General features: G+C 56.9%; 3 protein-coding genes across 5 annotated transcripts; 2 read left to right on the forward strand and 1 right to left on the reverse strand.

Moving 5' to 3' along the window:
• Window positions 1-2,168: 2,168 nt before the first annotated feature.
• C21H1orf50 (chromosome 21 C1orf50 homolog) lies at window positions 2,169-6,584 on the reverse strand. Of its 3 annotated transcripts, XR_003988471.1 has the most exons (5): window positions 6,448-6,584; window positions 5,455-5,541; window positions 4,007-4,138; window positions 3,058-3,357; window positions 2,169-2,703 (listed from the first exon to the last, which is right to left on the reverse strand). XR_003988471.1 is itself a non-coding variant. In XM_030463726.1 (4 exons), exons 1-4 carry the CDS (start codon window positions 6,580-6,582, stop codon window positions 3,175-3,177), a joined length of 531 nt encoding a protein of 176 aa, XP_030319586.1. In that variant the 5' UTR covers window positions 6,583-6,584; the 3' UTR covers window positions 2,788-3,174. The 3 variants fall into 3 exon arrangements, 2 of the variants coding, with proteins under 2 accessions (XP_030319586.1, XP_030319585.1); XM_030463726.1 differs by lacking the exon at window positions 2,169-2,703 and having other exon boundaries at window positions 2,788-3,357; window positions 6,454-6,584; XM_030463725.1 differs by lacking the exon at window positions 2,169-2,703 and having other exon boundaries at window positions 2,788-3,357.
• A 151-nt stretch (window positions 6,585-6,735) lies between these two features.
• On the forward strand, window positions 6,736-14,191 carry P3H1 (prolyl 3-hydroxylase 1). The gene is made up of 15 exons (XM_030463720.1): window positions 6,736-7,217; window positions 7,547-7,699; window positions 7,893-8,082; window positions 8,550-8,681; window positions 9,507-9,646; window positions 10,342-10,431; window positions 10,546-10,598; window positions 10,923-11,044; window positions 11,205-11,332; window positions 11,426-11,521; window positions 11,645-11,795; window positions 12,250-12,367; window positions 12,543-12,618; window positions 13,507-13,647; window positions 13,731-14,191. Exons 1-15 carry the CDS (start codon window positions 6,747-6,749, stop codon window positions 13,848-13,850), a joined length of 2,181 nt encoding a protein of 726 aa, XP_030319580.1. The 5' UTR covers window positions 6,736-6,746; the 3' UTR covers window positions 13,851-14,191.
• A 1,810-nt stretch (window positions 14,192-16,001) lies between these two features.
• Window positions 16,002-19,635, forward strand: CLDN19 (claudin 19). The gene is made up of 5 exons (XM_030463689.1): window positions 16,002-16,224; window positions 17,198-17,362; window positions 17,479-17,566; window positions 17,978-18,124; window positions 19,425-19,635. Exons 1-5 carry the CDS (start codon window positions 16,002-16,004, stop codon window positions 19,471-19,473), a joined length of 672 nt encoding a protein of 223 aa, XP_030319549.1. The 3' UTR covers window positions 19,474-19,635.
• Window positions 19,636-19,977: the final 342 nt, after the last annotated feature.

Consider the following 19,977-nt stretch of genomic DNA (forward strand, 5'->3'; position numbering starts at 1 on the left):
GTTCTGCGGGACCCCCTCCCGCTATTGCCCTGCCCGAAATGGGAACTGCGGGACCCCCTCCCGCCACTGCCCCGCCCACACCGGGGCTGGGAGACCCCCACCCGCCATTACCCTGCCCGCACCGGTTCTGCGGGACCCCCTCCCGCTATTGCCCTGCCCGAAATGGGGACTGCGGGACCCGCTCTCTCCATTGCCCTGCCCGCACCGGGGCTGCGGGACCCCCACCCGCCATCGCCCTGCCCGCACCGGTTCTGCGGGACCCCCTCCCGCTATTACCCTGCCCGAAATGGGAACTGCGGGACCTCCTCCTGCCACTGCCCCGCCCATACCGGGGCTGGGAGACCCCCACCCACCATTGCCCTGCCCGCACCGGCACTGCGGGGACCCCCTCCCGCCATAGCCCAGCCCGCCCCGGGAGGATGTAAATTCTCTCAATTTTTTCCCCCCTTTATATTTTTCCGGCCTGGAGCTGCAGCTAAAACAAAAAAAAGGCCAAAGAGCCGCGACTGCTCTTGTGGGGAGACTCCTGGGTGGGAGCCGGCTCCTCCCAGGTGATTTTTTTATGAAATCCGTTCCGCATCGAGGCAAAAAGACCCCTGAAGGCAGTGGGGCTGTCCGGGCTGAGCCTCGGGAATCCTCCACCCGGCATCAACCACTGGGTTCTCCAGAAACGGAGCTCCCAGCTGAGCTCTGCCACCGGCAGCACCTCCCGGTGAGACATTGCCTCAGCTTTTTGTGTTTGATAAATCAAAAAAGCAGCTGAGATGGAAACCACGAGTGAGCTGCTCTGAGGAACAGTTCCCCCTTTTCCAGCATCACCTCCCTGGGCAGCTGCATCCCTGCTTCTGCAGAGAGCACCAAGCAGGAGCCCATCACCACCGTGTCTGGCCTCTTGGTACCTTCTGGAGCTACAGCAACAGTGGTTTGGCTCTTTTGGGGCAAATCCAAGAAAAAAAAAGACTTGCCAGCACCCAGAGGAATCATAGAATCACAGAATGGGCTGGGTTGGAAGGGAGCTCAGAGCTCATCAAGTCCAACCCTTGATCCACTCCCCCCGTGGTTCCCAGCCCATGGCACTCAGTGCCACATCCAGGCTCTTTGGAAATCTCTCCAGACACGGAGAATCCACTACTTCCCTGGGCAGCCCATTCCAATGCCTGATCACCCTCTCCAGAAAGAAATTCTGAGAGTTGCCTGCACCCTTCTTTCCAGGACACCCTTTCCAGGACACCCAGTGGGGCACCCAAACACTCCCCAGCTGCAGGTGAGGATGGCAAGGCAGGACACACTGGGGATTTGGTGTAAGGCAAATCAATGTTCAAAAAACTGGCAATTTCAGAGATTATGTTGAGAGTGCATGTGTGAACCAACCCCAGCCTGGAAAAGAGTCATCCCTGAATCATCTCAGGCTTTGCCCGGTGGAGCTGGAGGCAGCAGCAGCTTCCTGGGCAGTGGGTGAGATGGGATCATGCCTGGGAAGGGCACTTGAAGGCTGAGTGACTGCCTGGAATCACCAAACCCCAGGAAGGTGAGGGATAACTACCCCAGATGAGACCTCATCACTCTCTGCAACTCCCTGAAAGGAGGTTGGAGCCAGGGGGGGGGGTTGGGCTCTTTTCCCAGGCAACTCTCAGCAAGACAAGAGGGCAGGGTCTCAAGTTGTGCCAGGGGAGGTTTAGGTTGGAGATGAGAAAGAATTTCTTTCTGGAGAGGGTGATCAGGCATTGGAATGGGCTGCCCAGGGAAGTAGTGGATTCTCCGTGTCTGGAGAGATTTCCAAAGAGCCTGGATGTGGCACTGAGTGCCATGGGCTGGGAACCACGGGGGGAGTGGAGCAAGGGTTGGAGCTGATGAGCTCTGAGCTCCCTTCCAACCCAGCCCATTCTAGGATTCTATGAAAGGCTGTGAAGAGGACACCACTCCATCCACCACCACCATCCTGGAAGGCAGAAAAGCCCAACCCAAGTGTGCTTCTGGTTGGACTCCCCCAAGAAGCATCACCTCCACCCTTGGTGGGCCCAGACCTTGGGGTCACAGTTTTCCTTCCACAAATTTTCCTTCCATCACATCACCAGTGGAGAGGCAGCTAAGTGAGTGTGAAATGTGAATATGTGACTGTGAAATGCCTTGAGCAGCACAGAAGGTCACTACCTCATAATCCCAGGGAGGTCAGTAAGTCAGGAGAAGATGAGAGCAGATCTGACTTGAGATGCCAGCACCCAACCTGGATATCTTCTCCATCAGTATAGTCCAAACCAGGCTTTGTGCAGAGGAGCCCTGTGAAGCTGGGCAGAGGGAGAACATCTCAGCACCTCTGGCCTTTGCCTCTTCCCAATTATCTTGGTGGAAAAGGAGGCTGGAGTTGTCCTACTAACCCCTTATGCCACCTGGTAAAGCCAAAGGGATGCTTTCCACACAGGGCCTGTCTCAGAGGTACACTTGAGCTCAATACTGATTTATTTTCTCATTAAAATTCTCTTTTATTTACTTATTCTCATTTATTTTCATTATTATTCAGTGTCCCTGCACACTCCTGTCTCATCTTGGCAGCTCAAGCACTCAGAGCCCAGGGGAAGGCACTAGGACAGAGAAACACACACCTTTTGAAGAGTGCCTGAGCCCTGCATGGCAATTTGAGGGTGTTCTTCCCAGAGGAAAGAGCTCCAGGTCATAACGTGTGCCAGATTCAGGGGTTTGGACCACCTGGGGCAAAGACCAACAGATAAAGGTCACAACAGACTGTCCTGTGTGGGGTTTTGACTGCTCTTCCCAGGCCACAGAGCTTCCTAAATATTTACATTTTAATGAGGGAAAACCATCCAGCCCTGAAATCATTACCTGCCACACATAGACACAACCAGAACACCAGAGCCAGACAGGCAGGGGATATTTTATAGTGTTACCACATCTGCCCCAAGCATGTTTGCTTTTTACCCCAAGCCCTCTTGGAACTGACTCCACCTGATGATATCTGCCTCTGACTACAGCCTGGCATAAATCAAAGAAATAAATTATTCAATTCCTAGAAAACCCAGTAAGACTGAATGCAGAATGAACCTTGTTCAAACACAGAGCAAGTACTGGCAACATCAGCATTTTTGTTTCTTGGTCTCTTTCCTTGCTCTGCCTTAGGCAGAACACTCTGCACAGGGGGGACCTGGATGGTCACTGATGTCACTTGGTCAAGCCCTGGAAGTTGGGCTCTGTACACGGGGGCAGTGCTGCCTGCTGGCTCAGCAGCTTGTCCAGAACCTTCATCTCAGCATCTCTTCTCTCAATCTCCTCAAACGGAGTCCATGACATGTCATGCTGGAGCTTATAGGCACCAACAAATTCATGAGGACTGGTCCCCCACTCCTGGAAGAGAACAGAATTCATATCATTGCTCATTTTCCCTTGAAGTTGTCCTTCACCTCAAGCTCTTCCCATGCAGGACAGCCCATCCCACCTTTGGAGCAGTCCTAACTACATGACCATCCTATTTTCTACCCTAAAAATAGGCTTAACAAGACTGAGTCTAAGACCAGGACAAGACACAGTGCTGCTGATGCAGAGAGGCAGGAGGCTACAGCATCCCCCTGAGCTGCACAGAACTCTCCACGTGCTCAGTGCTTTGCTCTGAAGCCTTCACCCTGCAGATAAGGAAATGGGTGGCCTGGAAGGAGGGCACCTCCAAGAACCAAGCTGCAAACTCATTCACTCTCTGGCCTGAAGTGCCTGAGAAAACCACACTGCCAGGCAGCCCAGGGCTATTTGCAGTTCATTACTTCCAGAGAAGTCCTGCAGGGTCTGAAAGGCAGAACTGAGCTCCATGTGCCAAAGGGATTCCTGACCACCACCTACCAAGAGTTGAGAGAACATTATAATATGGCTCTGCCACCAGCAAAGAACTCAGACTAAGGACAAACACCAACTCAGCAGGAGCTAACATCGAGTTGGTACCTTTAGCTGAGGTCCAGAAGTGTCCAAACCACCACAAACTTGGGTTTTTTCTGTTACCACCCACCTTGGGAGACAGGATGGAGAAGTACCGCTGGCCACTCTCCCTCCTGTACATGTAGTAAATGTTCCCTGGCTTCTTCACGAGGTTGCAGGCCACGTGGTTCAGATCAGCATCTCTGCTGGCTTCATCCAAGATCTGAAAATCAAATTTTAAATTTCCACACGTGATTAATAAGATCAGAGCACACTAGGGTCCAAGACACATCCCTTGACAAACCACTCACGAGCCACTCACGAGGCACCATCCTCCTCAGTGCACGTCTGGCTTCCCATGGCACATCCCAACTACCCCAGGAAGCAGCTGTTTTCCAGAGATTTTCACCAACTTTCCCCTGTGAGCTGGACATCAGAGCTCCTACACCCCTCCACAGAGGTGGAGATACCACCAACCACCAAGGACTTCTTCTCCACAGCCCCAGGTTCACCTCTGTGCCTTAGCCCACCACATGCTGGGTTTGTTTCTTGTCCCCACACACAGCTACCAGCCCCTGGGGACTTCCCTGCTGTGCTCCCCAAGGGAAAGGACAGCAAACAAAGGGGAATTCATCTTCCCAGCTCCAGCAGCTGATTGCTCCACAGCTCTGGCTCCACCAGTTAACAATTACATGACGTAGTGGCCTTGCTGGTGGCAGACCAGTTGCAGTGACTGGCAGATCCTTTCCCATTTAGCCTCTGAGATTTCATCCCCAAAGGGTGAAGTCTTGGAGAGGAGAGCTGAGCCCCATTGCCAGAGCCACCTGCTCCAGCAAACGAGCTGGGACAAGCTGAAAAGATAACAGCTTTGAAGATAACAGCTCCTCTTCCCCCAGGAGCCCTGTGCTGAGTGCTCCCAGGAGCACCACGCACACCCGATACTGACCTGTCCCCAAATCCATCATCCCTCTGTCATTCCCAACACTGAAGCTGATTTCCACTGCCTGCCTTCCCTCCTCCACCTTCACTCTCTGCAACTCCCTGAAAGGAGGTTGGAGCCAGGGGGGGGTTGGGCTCTTTTCCCAGGCAACTCTCAGCAAGACAAGAGGGCAGGGTCTCAAGTTGTGCCAGGGGAGGTTTAGGTTGGAGATGAGAAAGAATTTCTTTCTGGAGAGGGTGATCAGGCATTGGAATGGGCTGCCCAGGGAAGTAGTGGATTCTCCGTGTCTGGAGAGATTTCCAAAGAGCCTGGATGTGGCACTGAGTGCCATGGGCTGGGAACCACGGGGGGAGTGGAGCAAGGGTTGGACTTGATGAGCTCTGAGGTCCCTTCCAACCCAGCCCATTCTAGGATTCTATAACACCAGAAAATAAACCCTCATTATTTCCCCACTGAATCTTCTCCACGTGGCTCCTGGCTATGGCTGCACCCAGGCCACATCTGCACCCAAATGCCAGGCAGTGCAGGCACAGACACCCATCTCCCCCCACAATGCAAGCTCAAGGCAAGAAGCTCCCAGCTCTCCCACCCATCCTCACCTTCCGTGCCTGCTCCTGGAGGTACTGGATCTGCTGGGCAATGACAGCCAGCTTGTTGCAGGCATTGGCACGGATGAAGTCGTCTGCCTGCAAGGAACAAGGAGGCTGGGCCAGGAGGGGAAGGGACGTGAGCCTTGGGACCCTCCTGGGCTGGGGGAGAGGCACCCATGGCCTCAATCCAGGCTTTAAGGGGGCCCTTGGTGGGGTGGGAGCTGCCCTGGTACCCCCAGCAGCGAGGGGGGCAGCCATAGAACAGGGAGCTGGAATTGAAAGAAACTGGAGAGCAGTGGAAAAGGCCAGCAGGAGGCACTGGGAGGCACTGGGAGGAGGCAGGAGGTTTTAAGGGAAGCATTTAGGTGGGCTGAGAAGCTCCGGGGGACACACTGGAGGTGGGATGCACTGGATTGGACTGGGAATCACTGAAGAAGGAACAAGATGCTGGGATGGACTGGGAGAGCGAGTGGCAGGGCACAGTGCGCTGGAGTAAAAGCAGTGGGACGTGCTGGGAGGTGTACTGGGATGACTGGGAGCTTAGTGGGGTGTTGTAGGAATCACTGGAGGGAGGCACTGAGGTGCGACGGGAGGAGACAGGGAACAGGGGGACGGGCTGGGAAACCGGGACACCGGGACAGACACCAAGGGACGCCAGAACGTGTCGAGAGGCACCGCGGCCGCCTCCGGCTACGAAGGTCCCGGCAACTACCGGGAGGGAGCGGTAGACCGGGCACGGCAGCGGGACACCGGGATACCGAGTACGGCAGCGGGACAGCGGGTACGGGAGCGGGATACCGGGCACGGGAGCGGTAGACCGGGTACGGGAGCGGTAGACCGGGTACGGGAGCGGTAGACCGGGTACGGCAGCGGGACACCGGGCACGGGAGCGGGACACCGGGCACGGGAGCGGGACACCGGGCACGGGAGCGGGACACCGGGCACGGGAGCGGGCCAACGTGTGCCGGCCTTATCTCCACGGTCCCGCCGCCGGATCCCGACCCTCACCTGCTGCACCTGCCGGGCCAGGGCCACCAGATCCCCGGGGTCCCCGACGCGGGCAGCCCGGCCTGAGCTGCCCTCCACCAGGGCCAGTCCCGCTGCCGCACCGGGCCCCGCTTCCCCCTCCGCCGCCATCACCCGCCCCGCCGGTCCCGCCCTTTCCGTCCGGTGGGGGCGGAGCTTCCGCCGCGGGGCGGGGCCGCTCTGGGTGCTGATTGGCTGTCGGACCCGCAGGGTGGGCGGGGCGCTCGGTGCCGGTTGCGGGAGGGGCGGGTGCGGGAGCGGCCCCCGGGCTGGAGATGGCGGGGACCGCCGGGACTGCGGGGATCCCGGTGCTGCTGCTGCTGCTCCTGGCGCTGCTGGCGCGGGCGGCGACGCCACCGGGGCCGGTACCGGATGATCCGCCGCTGCCGGCCCAGCCGCCGGACGCTCTGTTCGCCGCCGGTGCCGAGGCCTACACGCGGGGCGACTGGCCCGCAGTGGTGCTGCAGATGGAGCGGGCGCTCCGGGCGCGGGCGGCCGTGCGGTCCCGGTTGGTGCGGTGCCGCCTGCTCTGCGCTAACGCCACGGCTGGGCCAGCGGAGGGAGAGGTTCCGCATCTCGAACCGGTGCTCCGCGATCTGCTCTTCTTCCGCGGGCTCCTGCGCCGTGCCGCCTGCCTGCGGGACTGCGGGCCCCCCGCGCCCTCCCGGTACCGGCTGGCAGACGAGCTGGACCTCGAGTTCAGCAAGCGCAGCCCTTACAACTACCTCCAGGTCGCCTATTTCAAGGTGCGGGACCGGGGGTTGCGGGATCGGCAGCTGCCGCGGGAATAGAACGGGACCGGCATCCGAGATGGGTGCGATGCCCGCAGGGATCCCCGGGGAGGAGGGGGACAACTGGGAGAACCGGGCTGGGGCGATACCGGGGGTGTCCCGGGAGGTCCGGCTGCCCTGTCCGGCGGGGTGGGGGGTGCCGGCCGGCGGCCCCCGGGCCCTGCCCGTCCCCCCCTCCCGCAGTGCCACGTAGGAGCTCGCCGGAGCCGCCCCCGTCGCCGCCCCCGTCCCGGCTGCGGGTCCCCGGTCCAACCTCCGGGCTCAGCCCTCTGTCCCCCCTGCAGATGAACCGGGCAGCGCAGGCAGCCGCGGCCGCGCACACGTTCTATGTGGCCAACCCCGGGCACCAGGAGATGAGGCAGAACCTGGAGTATTACCAAGCCATGGCCGGGGTCCTCGAGGAGGATTTCACCGACCTGGAAGCCAAACCCCACCTGGTGAGACCCCCAAACTTCTCCTCCGCTGCTGGACCTAGGGGGGGGGGTCACACCACAGCTTGGTGAACTCGTGAGGGTGCCATGGTGGTGCTGGAGATCCATCCCCAACCTGTGAGGACAGAGTACCCTGGGTGCCCCACCACATGGAGTGGGACGTTGAGGAGCCCCCTCCTCATTCCTCATCTCTCCACAGAGTGAGTTTCGGCTGGGTGTCAGGTTTTACACGGAGGAGCAGCCAGCTGCTGCCATCCTGCACCTGGAGAAGGCACTGGAGGAGTATTTTGTGGCAGATGCTGAGTGTCGTGCACTTTGTGAGGGACCCTATGACTACGAGGGCTACAACTACCTGGAGTACAACGCTGACCTTTTCCAGGCCATCACAGGTGGGTGTTGTGCATGCTGTGGCCTTTCCCAAGAGCTGGAGACAACCCTGGGAGGTGGTTGTCCCCAAAGTCCTGGAGAGTGGTGGATTTCCCAGGACAGCAAACACCATCCTGGGTTTCACGAGGAGGAGAGTGACCAGTGAGTGGCAGTAGGTGTTTGTCCACTCTCAGCACTTGGGGTGATGCCCAGGAATCCCCCCAAATTCCAGAGGGATGTGGAGGAACAGGACACGTGGATCACTAGGACACAAGGGGGGAGGCTAGGATGGCCAATCTGTCCCCAGGGAGCCACACAGCCCCACCACCAATCACACAGAGATAGGCAACCACCATCCTGGAGGGTTTCCACCACCAAAAAGCTAACAGCAGGCCTGCAGCAAGGAGGGTTGGAGTCAGAGACCCCACAGGGGTCTGTTCACCACCCTTTGGATTACCACGAGCAATGATATGGGGTTTTTCTCCACCAGATCACTACATGCAGGTACTCAGCTGCAAGCAGGGATGTGTTACAGAGCTGGCCTCCCAGCCTGGACGGGAGAAACCCTTGGAGGATTTTTTGCCCTCACACTTCAACTACCTCCAGTTTGCCTACTACAACAGTAAGTAGCTCATTGCCCTGTCCTCCACTGGTGCTGGACAGCATGATCTGTAGCCAGGGGAGGGTTGGGCTCTTTTGCCAGACGACTTTCAACAAGACAAGAGGGCAGGGTCTCAAGTTGTGCCAGGGGAGGTTTAGGTTGGAGATGAGAAAGAATTTCTTTCTGGAGAGGGTGATCAGGCATTGGAATGGGCTGCCCAGGGAAGTAGTGGATTCTCCGTGTCTGGAGAGATTTCCAAAGAGCCTGGATGTGGCACTGAGTGCCATGGGCTGGGAACCACGGGGGGAGTGGAGCAAGGGTTGGACTTGATGAGCTCTGAGCTCCCTTCCAACCCAGCCCATTCTAGGATTCTATGATCTGCATGGGCTGTTCTTCACAAGCAGAAATCCTTGAGTTTAAAGGGACCTTCAGACCCCACGTAGTCCAGCCCAAGATGCAGGGACACCTCCCACCAGTCCAGGTTGTCCAAGCCCCATCCAACCTGGCCTTGAACACTTCCACAACTTCTCTGGGCAACCTGCACCAATGTCTCACCACCCTCACCTTAAAAATTTCTTTGTGGCCCTCCTCTGGACTCGTTCCAGCAGATCTGTGACTTTCTTATGGTGAAGACACCAGAACTGGATGCAGTATTTGAGGTGGGGGTCTCACAAGTGCAGAACAGAGGTGGAGAATTAGTTTTGCCTTTGTGGCAATAGTTGTTCTGGGGTATCTGCCCTACTTGGGTGACTCTTTGGAAAATGAGTGCTTTCTTGTTTCTCCTCCATGTCCATGTTTTCTCCATGTCCTATGGACAGGCCATAAAAGTCCTGTTTCTCTTTGCAGGTGGAAATTACGAAAAAGCCATTGAGTGCACCAAAACCTATTTGCTCTTCTTCCCAAACGATGAGGTGATGAACCAGAATTTGGCCTATTACACTGCTGTCTTAGGGGAAAACCTGGCAGGACCTATCCAGCCCCGAGAGGTGAGCAGCCCACTGGGATGAGCTGTTTCAGGGACATCTTCTCCCCTCCTGGGTCTCGTCACCTTTGCAGAGGTTTTGGGGTCTACTTGAGTCCAGCCACCCCCTGATAGCAGGGTGGAGAGGAATGGATGCATCTGAGACCAACAAGCTGGAAAATAGCTGAGAGACTGAAAAATATCATGGGCTAAGTATCTTTGGCCAAGTGAAGTCCTGATGGACCAGCACAAATGGACCAGTCCTGTGGGAGAGGTCAGACTTGTTAGAAGAACCTGAGCAGACCTCTGTTCCAGACTGCCCCAACGAAAGTGAAATTGCTTAAAAAAGAGAAGATTTGGTTTCAAAATCACACAGTGATGATGCTTGAGTTCTGCCTGGGTGCTGGGAGGCGGGCATAGAGATCTCTGACCCATGTCAGGTGGACCAGGGAAGGGTCCTTCATGCAGGAGGGATGTACCTGTGCCTCTGTCTCCCCCCATCCTCTCACCAGGGCTCATCCACACGGGACAGGGAACTTTGTGCAGGATGGGGAAAGCCATTTGCTTCCCAGCTGCCAGAGGGGCCAGAAATCCAGGGCTGTGGGTCTGGAGCAAGGACTGCAGGAGTGATGTAAACCCTGCTGCCTCCTGTTCTTGCTCAGGGTCTTTCTAGAGCCCCTGTGCCAAGCCTTCACCCTGTCCCTCTGCCCCCCACCCCAGGAGATCCAGGTGTACCTCCAACGAAGCCTGATGGAGAAGGAGCTGCTCTTCTTCAGCTACGACGTCTTTGGCATCCCCTTTGTGGACCCAGTGAGTGGTGCTGGAACAGCTGAACACAGTGGCCATGTAGAAAGGATATGAGGGGGTCTGTGTCCCAGCCAGACCCTGATCCAGCTCCTGATGATGTTGTTCTTCTGGCTGCAGGACACCTGGACACCCAAAGAGGTGATACCAAAGAGACTGCAAGAGAAACAGAAGTGAGTCCTCTCCCAAGCCTACCCCGTGGGGGGGGGGGATTGATGGGGGATACTCCTCCTCCACGCTGCCAGGGAGAGTTTTTGGTGTTGGGGCTGGGAGATGTTGCTGGAGAGCAGAAACGTGCTCCCCATCAGCCCTTGGGGTAACGGGAACGGGTAGGTCATCCTGAGCAGGGCAGGATGAGGGCTGCATTGAGGTGACTCTCCAGCCTTGGGCTTTGTCACCAGCCTCTGGGGACAGCTCGTCCTGCCCTCGTGCTGGTGTCTCTCATTCCCAATGTGGAGGCAGGGGGGTGGTGGAGCTGATGGCTGACACGTGCCCAGGGCGGAGCGGGAGACGGCGGCGCGCATCTCGGAGGAGATTGGCAACCTGATGAAGGAGATTGAGACACTGGTGGAGGAGAAAGCCAAGGAGTCTGCTGATCTCAGCAAACTCATCCGAGAAGGTAGAGAGGGCCAGTGGGGAAAGTGGGATGGGGACCTCCAAGTCCCTGCTGCCGACTCGCGGACACGGGTGGTGGCAGGAGCACACAGCTTCCTCCAGCCCTGTGCCCCAAGGCTGGCAGCACCCATCCCTCTGTCCTTCTGCTCCTCTTTGTGCCACAGGTGGCCCCTTGGTGTACGAAGGAGCAAGTGTCACCATGAATTCCAAGGCCCTGAACGGCTCCCAGCGCGTCGTGGTGGACGGGGTCCTTTCCAGTGAGGAGTGCCAAGAGCTGCAGAAACTCTCCAATGTGAGCATGGGGGCAGAGATGGGGTGGGGGATGCTGGAGGGTCCCATGCTGAGGCTCAGAAGTCAGAGCAGTGATGCTGTCTGGGTTTTGCAGGCAGCTGCCTCAGCTGGGGATGGCTATCGTGGGAAGACATCTCCTCACACCCCCAGCGAAACCTTTCATGGTGTGACTGTCCTCAAGGCCCTCAAGGTTAGGGGGGCTGTAGGAAGGGGGGATACAAGAAGCTGTGGAGGAGAAGGTGGGGTGGTTTGAAGGCAGGCAGCTGCTTGGCCAAGCCCAGGGCTGAGCCTGCTCCACATCTGTCTGCCACAGCTGGGCCAGGAGGGCAAGGTGCCCCTGCAAAGTGCCTACCTCTACTACAACGTGACAGAGAAAGTGAGGCACATGATGGAGTCCTACTTCCGTCTGGAGGTCCCACTCCACTTCTCCTACTCCCACCTGGTGTGCCGCACAGCTATTGATGGTGAGCATGGCTCAGAGGAACACAACCCCAGGAGGACCAAAGCTCCTGCAGCCTCTTGTCCTCTCTGGGTCCTCTCCTGCAGCTGGCGACCTCCTTGCTGCTCCCTGACCTGCTCCTTTTCCCAGAGGGAAGGTGTTGGGGAGCTCGTTCCAAAGCCCAGTTTGTTGGTTGCCTCCAATGGAGTAGGGTGGCTTGGTGCTGTACCAGGTTCCAGCACCCAGAAGCAGTTGGAATTGGGTGCTGTGGGAGTCTGTAACTGGAGAGCCATGGAGATGCCATGGCACAGGACAACAGGCTTGTGCCCCCCAAAATGGCCTCTCATGGTCCATGGGAGTGGAAAGGCTTTATGTTACAGGGACTTTCTTGTCACCACCAAACCCATGGTGCTTGGGGACAGTCCCTGGTCCTGCTGGGGCAAAAGGGTTCTGATGTGCCAGGTCTTGTTGCACCCTAGAGAAGCAAGAAGGACGGAGTGACAACAGTCATGAGGTGCATGTGGACAACTGCATCCTCAATGCAGAGGCCCTGGTGTGTGTGAAGGAACCTCCAGCCTACACTTTCCGGGATTACAGGTACTGGTGGTGTCTGTCAGAGGGTTTGGTGGCACCTGGCTTGGGAGGAGCAGGGTGGGAGGACAACCAAAACTGGACCTCCTGCATCTGGCTCTTCCCATGGAGCTCCCAGCTCTCTGGAGCTCTGCCCTAGGGGGGGTGGTTGTCACCTCTGCTTGTTCATGGCTTCCTTTAGTGCCATCCTCTACCTCAACGGGGACTTTGAAGGAGGAGCTTTCTACTTCACCGAGCTGGATGCCAAGACTGAGACTGTAAGTAGCTCAGCTCCTTGAGGATTTAGGATTTATCTTCAGCACAGAGCCCAGCTCCTGCCTGCTGGCCCTGTTCTTGTGAGCCATGGGCTAAGGCAACGTTGTATGAAGCTCATCCAACAAGTGTTGGGTCCTGGACTTGGGCCACAACAACCCCAGGCTTGGGGAGGAGTGGCTAGAAGGTACCCAGCAGAAAAGGACCTGGGAGTATTGAGTGTCTGAAGATGAGCCAGCGTGTGCCCAGGTGGCCAAAAAGGCCACCAGCATCCTGGCTTGTGTCAGCACTGGGGTGGCCAGCAGGAGCCAGGGCAGGGATGGTCCCCTTGTCACTGGGGGGGTCAGTTCTGGGCTTCTCAGGAGCAGAAGGAGATTGAGGGTATGGAGAGTGTCCAGAGAAGGGAATGGAGCTGGGGAAGGGGCTGGAGCAGAAATCCTACAAGGAAAGGTTGAGGGACCTGGGGCAAAGGAGGCTGAGGGGACACCTGGCTGTCTGCAAGTGCTTGAGAGGAGGTTGGAGGGAGCACAAGTTGGTCTCTTTTCCCTGGTGACAGGAGCAGCTAGCCTCAGGTTGTGCCAGGGGAGTTTAGATTGCATATTAGAAGAAACTTCTTCACTGAAAGGGTTATTAAGCACTGCAGTAAGTGCCCAGGGAGGTGATTAACTCACCATTCCTGGAGCTGTTTCAAAGCCATGTAGATGTGCTGGGGGACATTGTTTAGTAGCAGACTCAGCAGAATTGGGTTAATGGTTGGACTTGACCATCATAAAGGTCTTTTCCAACCAGGATAATTCTGTGTGACTGTGTGAAAGCCCTTGGTGCCACTGCAGGGGACAAATTGGGTGGAGGGGAACCCATTTACCCTGAGCAGGGTCTCCCCTCCATCACAGGCTGAGGTTCATCCCCAGTGTGGCCGTGCTGTGGGCTTCTCCTCGGGCTCAGAGAACCCCCACGGGGTGAAAGCTGTGACCAAAGGCCAGCGCTGTGCCATCGCCCTCTGGTTCACCCTGGATCCCCGGCACAGGGAGCGGGTAAGCTCCCTCCTCCCTGGGTGCTGGGGGGTGGTTTTTTGGGGGACAATCCCCACACTTATCCCCCCGGGTCTGCCCCCCAGGAGCGTGTGCAGGCAGATGACCTGGTGAAGATGCTTTTTGGCCCGGAGGAGAGGGATTTGCTGCAAGAGCCAGAGCAAGAGCCACCAGCTGCCACTGCGGTGGGGAAGGATGAGCTGTGACTTCCCACAGGGGTTGTGATGTCCCTGCCAGGACCAGTGACACCAGTGTGGTGGTGTCAGGCTGCTCAGCCCTTTGGCTGTTGGACTGAACCCCCCCCCTCCACCCCTGAGTAGGATGGGGAGGTGGGGGATGTCCCACACCACCCAGCATCCTGCTGTGGACCTGACTTGGGGCTGTCACAGTGGCTCAGGGGGGCTGCCAGGGGGGACTTTTGGATGCTTTTTCAGGGGTGAGGACCCAGTGCTATGGTAGCAGACACGTGCCTTTCCACTCGGCTGAAACTGCTGCTATTTAAGTGCCTTCTGCAGAAAATGGGTGAATAAAGGCTTTTTTTTTTTTTTTTTCCCCTCTTTTTTTTTCCCTCCTGAGCTCTCCCTTGCTCACTCATGGCCTGGAGCCTTCTGTCCCTGCCAAACCTTGGCTGTCATCCAGCGCTGAGATGCATCCTTCCTGCCTTCTAAACATTTACCCCAACATGTTGGAGCCCTGCAACCTCAGGAAGGTGTTTGCTGGGGATGAGGGGAACTTTTCAAAGGTGCCAACAGGTCCCATGGGAGCCAGGGGATTTCTGGCAGGGACAATGCAATCCCTGCTAAGACCCACAGCATCCCTTGGACCCCACTTTTGCAGCGTGGGAAGGGACCCACTGTTGTGGGGAGGAGGGGAAAACTGTCCTTGAACAAGAAGCACATTGAGCAGAGTGGCACCCCTGGAACAGGGCACTGAATTGTTCCTGTGCTTGTCCAGCCCCAGCCATTACCATAACCATCCAGGGAATGTGAGGACATAAATCCTGCCCCGTGCTGGGGGGCCAGGCACCCCCATAATGTTTGGAGAGGGCAGAGGGCAGGTCCTGCCCAGCATGGGGGTGGGAGAGGGGGGTCCTGGGAGGTGGTTTCTCCAGGATGGATGTGTGGATGGTCCCATTCTGGTGGTCACCCCCCATCCTGCTGGCTGGCCCCAAACGTGAGCAGACTGCTGATGAGCTGGGGCAGTTAACCATTGCCAGGTCCTGGGGCTGCCACCTGCATTTTGTCACCCAAGCAGTGGCACGTGTCACCCCCCACGCCCCCCACTTGTGGGGTGATGCTGCCTTCAATGCCAGCTCTTGTTGGGGCCATTGGGGTGTGCCAGGATCCCCCTCCCCTGCAGGGAAAAAAGGTCAGGCTGGGAAGGGGGGCAAAATCCTCTTCCCTGCTCCTGGGCTGAATTCCTGGAGCTAATCCCAGAGTCTCTGCAGCTGGAAGAGCTGTCCTTGTGCCCCCCATCAGCAGTGCAATGGGTTAGAGGTGGGGTAGGGGCTCACCTCCTCCCTGCCTCCCCTGGGCATCCCCATTTTCCTCCACTGTCACTTAGGGTGTCCCCATCTCCCTCAAGACCCAAACACCCCCCACGCTTCCAATAGTCCCTTCAAGACCCAATTCTTCCTCTAGGATTCAAATCTCCCATCCTGGCCCCAAATCACTCTGCCCCAGATCCAAAACTCTCTTACCACCCCCCTCCCATCCCCAAATATTTCCCCATAAACCCAAATCTTTGCCTCTTCAGGCCCCAAATCCCACACCCTTCCCCCCAGCACCCTGCTCCTTTTCCCCCAACACCACCCTAGATCTTCCCCCTCTCAGGCCCCAAATCTCCCACCTTGGACCCAAATCTCCATACCCAGGACCCAAATCCCCCCTCCTTGTGTAATCCAATTACACACACACACACAACCCAATCCCTCAGCCCCCAAACACCCCACCCAGGCCCCACATCTCCTCCCCAGGCCACACAAACCCACCCACGCCTGGATCCCAAGTTCCCCCCTCGGAACACAGATTCCTCCCTCAGAACATGAATTCCCCCCCTCACAACACAAATCCCTCCCTCAGAACCCAAACTCCCCCCTCACAACACAAATTCCACCCCCCACCCCCAAGCCCTAAATTCCACCCCCCCACATCTCCCACGCGGGACCCAAATCTACACGCACCCCACGACGGTCACAGCACCCAACTCCCGCACGCTCTTTCCACCCCTCCGTGCTCCCACCCACCCCCCCTTTGGGGGCCAATTCCCCCTCCCGGGACCCCCCTGCACCTCCCCTGGGGCGGGGCCGGGCCGAACCGGGCCGGGTGCGGGGCAGCGGTTGCCGGCGTGAGGCGGCGATGGGCGGCGGGGTGCGGGAGCTGGCGGGGTACGTGGCGGGGCTGGGCGGGTGGGTGTCGGCGCTGGCCGCGGCCGTGCTGCCGCAGTGGAGGCAAAGCTCGTACGCGGGGGATGCCATCATCACGGCCGTGGGACTCCACGAGGGACTGTGGATGAGCTGCGCTGCACAGAGTACCGGGCAGGTCCAGTGTCGCCTGCACGACTCGCTCCTCTCCCTCGACGGTGGGTACGGGGAGGGGAATGGGGGGGGGGGAAAGGGATCAGTGGGGACGAGCCCCGCATCTTTCCTTAGGGCAGAGATCCCGTCTCAGCTCCCCGGAGGTTCCGAACCGCCCCTTGCCCCCTGCGGGTCTGAGCCCCTCTGGGTCTGAGCCCCTCCGGATGGGTCTGAGCCCGCGATGAGGTTGATTCCACCGCCCTAGCCCCTTGGGGCTGAGTCCTCCGTGGGTCTGAGCCAGCCTCTTGTGGGGCTGAGCCCCTCCAGCGATCTGACACCCCCCAACAGCTCCTCCAGGTCCCGGTGTCCCCTTGGGGTCTTAGCTCCCCTCGTCCCTCCGCTGGTCCAGAACCCTCTGAGGGTCTGAGCCCTTCTTGCACTCCCCGAGCCAGGGGTCTGAGAGCCCCTAATGCACCTGAGCCCCCTCGAAAGGGTCTGGATCCCCCCCCTCTCCCCTTTCTCACCCCACTGATCTGAGATGCAATAGGAATCCAAGCCTCTCCCCTCTTCTCCTGTGTCTGAGCCCTCCCTGACCAACCCCTGCCGGGTCTGGATCCCTCTTGTCTCCGTTGCTTTGAGTCCCTTTGTGTGCCTGAGACCCACGCTGGCCCCCACAGTTTTTATCTCCAGGGTGGCCACCACCTTTGTGGATCTGCAGTGCCCCACGGGGACATCTTAAAACCCCGGGCTGTGCATCACCCAGGTGGCATTTGGGGTCTGTGGTGTGGCTGCAGGCAAGGCAGTTACCATCCTGTATCCCTGGTGAGGATGAGTGTGGTTTGAGGATGAGCTGAGGTTTGGGGACCTGTTCCCTGAGCTGAGGTCTCCCCAGCAGTGTGGGGATCCCACCAGTGACACAGGAGCCAGGCAGCCAGGACAGGGTTAAGGACAAGTTCATCCCCAGGGCAGGACAAGGTGACCTTGCTTTGGGAGAGGCTGGCTCTGCTGGCTAGCAGCTTTTCTTCCCACCCCTTACAGTTCACATCCAGACCTCCCGGGCTCTCATGGTGATTTCTCTGCTCCTGGGCTTCTTTGGTATCATTGTCAGCGTGGTGGGCATGAAATGCACCAAAGTTGGTGAGGAGGATCCTGTTACCAAGAGCCGCATCGCTGTTGCTGGTGGGATCCTCTTCGTCCTCTGTGGTAAGGCAGCTCCAGCCCTTGCACCTCAAACACCTCCTAAAAAAAAAAAAAAAATAGGTGAGGAGCTGATTTAGTGGTGGACTGGGTATTGTTGATGTTTAATGTTTGATGTCCAGGTCTGTGCACATTGGCTGCCGTGTCCTTGTATGCAACACAGGTGACTTACGAGTTCTTCAGAGAGAGCACTGTCCCCATCAACGCCAGGTAAGAGCCCAGCTCAGGGGATGCTCTTTATCTGAATCCCAGCTTCTCCCTGTGCCTCCTGCAGGACCTTCTCTTGCCCATTTTGGCAGCTCATGGGGTTGTGGGCAGATGTACCTACACCTCCTGCCAGCTGCCACATTGCAGGAGGTCTTCCCAATGTAAAAGCTTGAGCTGGTACCACAGCCTTGTTCTGGGAGACAGTAAGAGCACTTGCATGGGTTTTCAGCCCAAGGGATGGTGAAAGCTTAGGGAAGATCTGGACAGCATGAAAGATGGGTATGGCAAGAGAGAAGACACCCAACACCCACCTTGATGTCACCCATCAGGGCTTGGAGCATCCCTGTGCCCATCTCACTTTGCACCTCTGCCTTTCCTGCCCTCCCTGATGCTGCCTCCTCTCTCTCTCTGCAGGTATGAATTTGGCTCAGCTCTCTTTATTGGCTGGGGGGCTGCCAGCCTCACCATGCTGGGGGGGGCCCTCCTGTGCTGCTCCTGCCCCACCAAGGACCGACAAGGCCACCAGTACTACCAGCAGTCACAGCCCCCCACGGCTCGGGAGTACGTTTGATCCCACCCCTCCTGCATCCCAACACCTCTCTCTTCTCCTAAAACCAGGCAACACCCTGGCACCCCCACACTGCGTGGTCCCTGGATGCCCCAGGAGATCTTCCCTCTCCTCATCATCTTCCAAGCTCCAGTGCCATTTGCAGCACCATCCTCTAAAAGCAGGGGGGTTGGAGGGGGTCACAGCTCCCATATCCATCATTGCCAGGCTCCTTCTAGCCAGAGGGATTGTCCCCCTGGGGTGGCTGGGCTGGGGGTGGCAGTGCCACCTCTGCCTGTCCCCCAGGTGCTGGAGAGTGCAGGCAGCAGCAGGGAGGTGCCAGTTCCTGGGGGGTGCTGCACCCCCTCACCTTTGCATCCTGCAGCCTTATTTTTGGGAGGAAGAGGGAGGTGAAGCCTACACTTGGTGTTCCCCTGATGGCCACCAGACCCAGCCTGTGCCCTGCTTTTGATGTGCAAATGTCCCCCACCACCACCACCACCTCACTGCTACCCAAAAGAATTTTTATTATTATTATTATTAAAGTCTTGATTAGAGCAGATGAGGAATTAGAAACCACCTGGTTGCTTGAGCTCCAGCTGAGCTCTGCCAGCTCCAGTCTGCCCTGGGCTTATTTCTCACCAGGTACAGTCAGAAAGAATGCAGCCTTGTCAAGCAGGGGAACACATTGGGCATGAGAGAACATTGGGTAAATGAAAGCAGGCAAAAAGGGGTCTTGGAACTCAAAGCAGTGGTTTGTTTTCATTTCTGCTGTTTCAGGTAGCAGATGGACAGACTTCTGAATTTTGGTGCCTCCTGCTGTGTGCAAATTCCTCTTCCCTGCCTGCTCCCCTCCTTCCCCCCATGGGATCCCTTAGAGCAGGCAGGGAAAGCTTCAAACACCAACCTGCTAATTGTCTCCTTTTGTAACTCATTTTGACCACTACTAACTGCTCCTCCAACACCAGCAAACCTATTTCATCTCTATCCCCCCCTAAACCTCCCCGTATCTGTCTATCCATGTGCTGTGTCAGATAACATGCAGAAAAAAACCAAAGAACCAACTGGAAATGATCCAGCGAGTTTGATTACCAAAACTGTATTATTGTATTATATTATATTATAATCCCAACTAGCTGCAGTAGCTGATTTTAAACTTTAGCTTAACTTTATTATTTTATATTTTATTTTATTCCCATGTTTTGGGTCCTGCTCCACGCTGCAGGAGAAGCAATGCTATTTTGGGCCAGAGGGTGTGATTTCTCTCTCTCTGATGTGGGACTAACAACCCTCTCTCTCTCTTTTAAATTGCAGACCCCCTGTAAAAATCTCTTCACCCATCAGGGGAGAGCAGTGCTTTTAGTCTGGCTTCCCCCAACTGGTGCTTGGGTGGCTGAACCCAACGGCTGGGCTTCCCCTCCCAAAAAACACACACCAAAAGCTACTGCAGTGAGGATTGAAAAGGAAAACTCATGCTTTAAAAAAAAAAAAAAGAATCAATCAATCCATCCAAAAGGTATTTTTTCTGCCAAGAGCACAGTGTTGTGTAGAAGAAAGTTTTTATGGTTTTAATATCAAGTTTGCCTTAACTTCTCTGCAGGGGCTGGTTGGGATTTTTAAATGCATTTTCTTGCTGATTGTTTGTACTAAAAACTGTGACTTGGTGGTATTAAAATATTTCTGACCATGGGAATCTTTATGAAATTCTCTTTTTTTTCCTCCCCCCTCCCAATTCTGGGCCAGTCTCTTGCAAGTGGCCAAAGCAACTTCTGCATCGTGCTCCAGGCAGGAGATTCTCCCCCATGCTGCCTGGGTTTTGCCCTCCTGGATATCTTGAGTCTTCTGCTATGTGTTTGTTCTGAAAAGA

The sequence above is a fragment of the Calypte anna genome, chromosome 21, assembly GCF_003957555.1.
Source record: "Calypte anna isolate BGI_N300 chromosome 21, bCalAnn1_v1.p, whole genome shotgun sequence".
NCBI classification, from domain to species: domain Eukaryota; kingdom Metazoa; phylum Chordata; class Aves; order Apodiformes; family Trochilidae; genus Calypte; species Calypte anna.

What these genes read in the sequence shown, in the direction of transcription:
- C21H1orf50 (XM_030463725.1), bottom strand. Translation starts at nt 6,582, where the DNA reads ATGGCGGCGGAGGGGGAAGCGGGGCCCGGTGCGGCAGCGGGACTGGCC. An exon ending in GGCAGGTGCAGCAGGTGAGG is followed by an intron (nt 5,542 to 6,447) that starts GTCGGGATCCGG and finishes TGTTCCTTGCAG; the next exon opens with GCAGACGACTTCATCCGTGC. An exon ending in TCCAGGAGCAGGCACGGAAG is followed by an intron (nt 4,139 to 5,454) that starts GTGAGGATGGGT and finishes TTTGATTTTCAG; the next exon opens with ATCTTGGATGAAGCCAGCAG.
- P3H1 (XM_030463720.1), top strand. Translation starts at nt 6,747, where the DNA reads ATGGCGGGGACCGCCGGGACTGCGGGGATCCCGGTGCTGCTGCTGCTG. An exon ending in GCATCCCCTTTGTGGACCCA is followed by an intron (nt 10,432 to 10,545) that starts GTGAGTGGTGCT and finishes TTCTGGCTGCAG; the next exon opens with GACACCTGGACACCCAAAGA. An exon ending in CAGCAAACTCATCCGAGAAG is followed by an intron (nt 11,045 to 11,204) that starts GTAGAGAGGGCC and finishes TTTGTGCCACAG; the next exon opens with GTGGCCCCTTGGTGTACGAA.
- CLDN19 (XM_030463689.1), top strand. Translation starts at nt 16,002, where the DNA reads ATGGGCGGCGGGGTGCGGGAGCTGGCGGGGTACGTGGCGGGGCTGGGC. An exon ending in GATCCTCTTCGTCCTCTGTG is followed by an intron (nt 17,363 to 17,478) that starts GTAAGGCAGCTC and finishes TTTGATGTCCAG; the next exon opens with GTCTGTGCACATTGGCTGCC. An exon ending in CAGCCCCCCACGGCTCGGGA is followed by an intron (nt 18,125 to 19,424) that starts GTACGTTTGATC and finishes TTTAAATTGCAG; the next exon opens with ACCCCCTGTAAAAATCTCTT.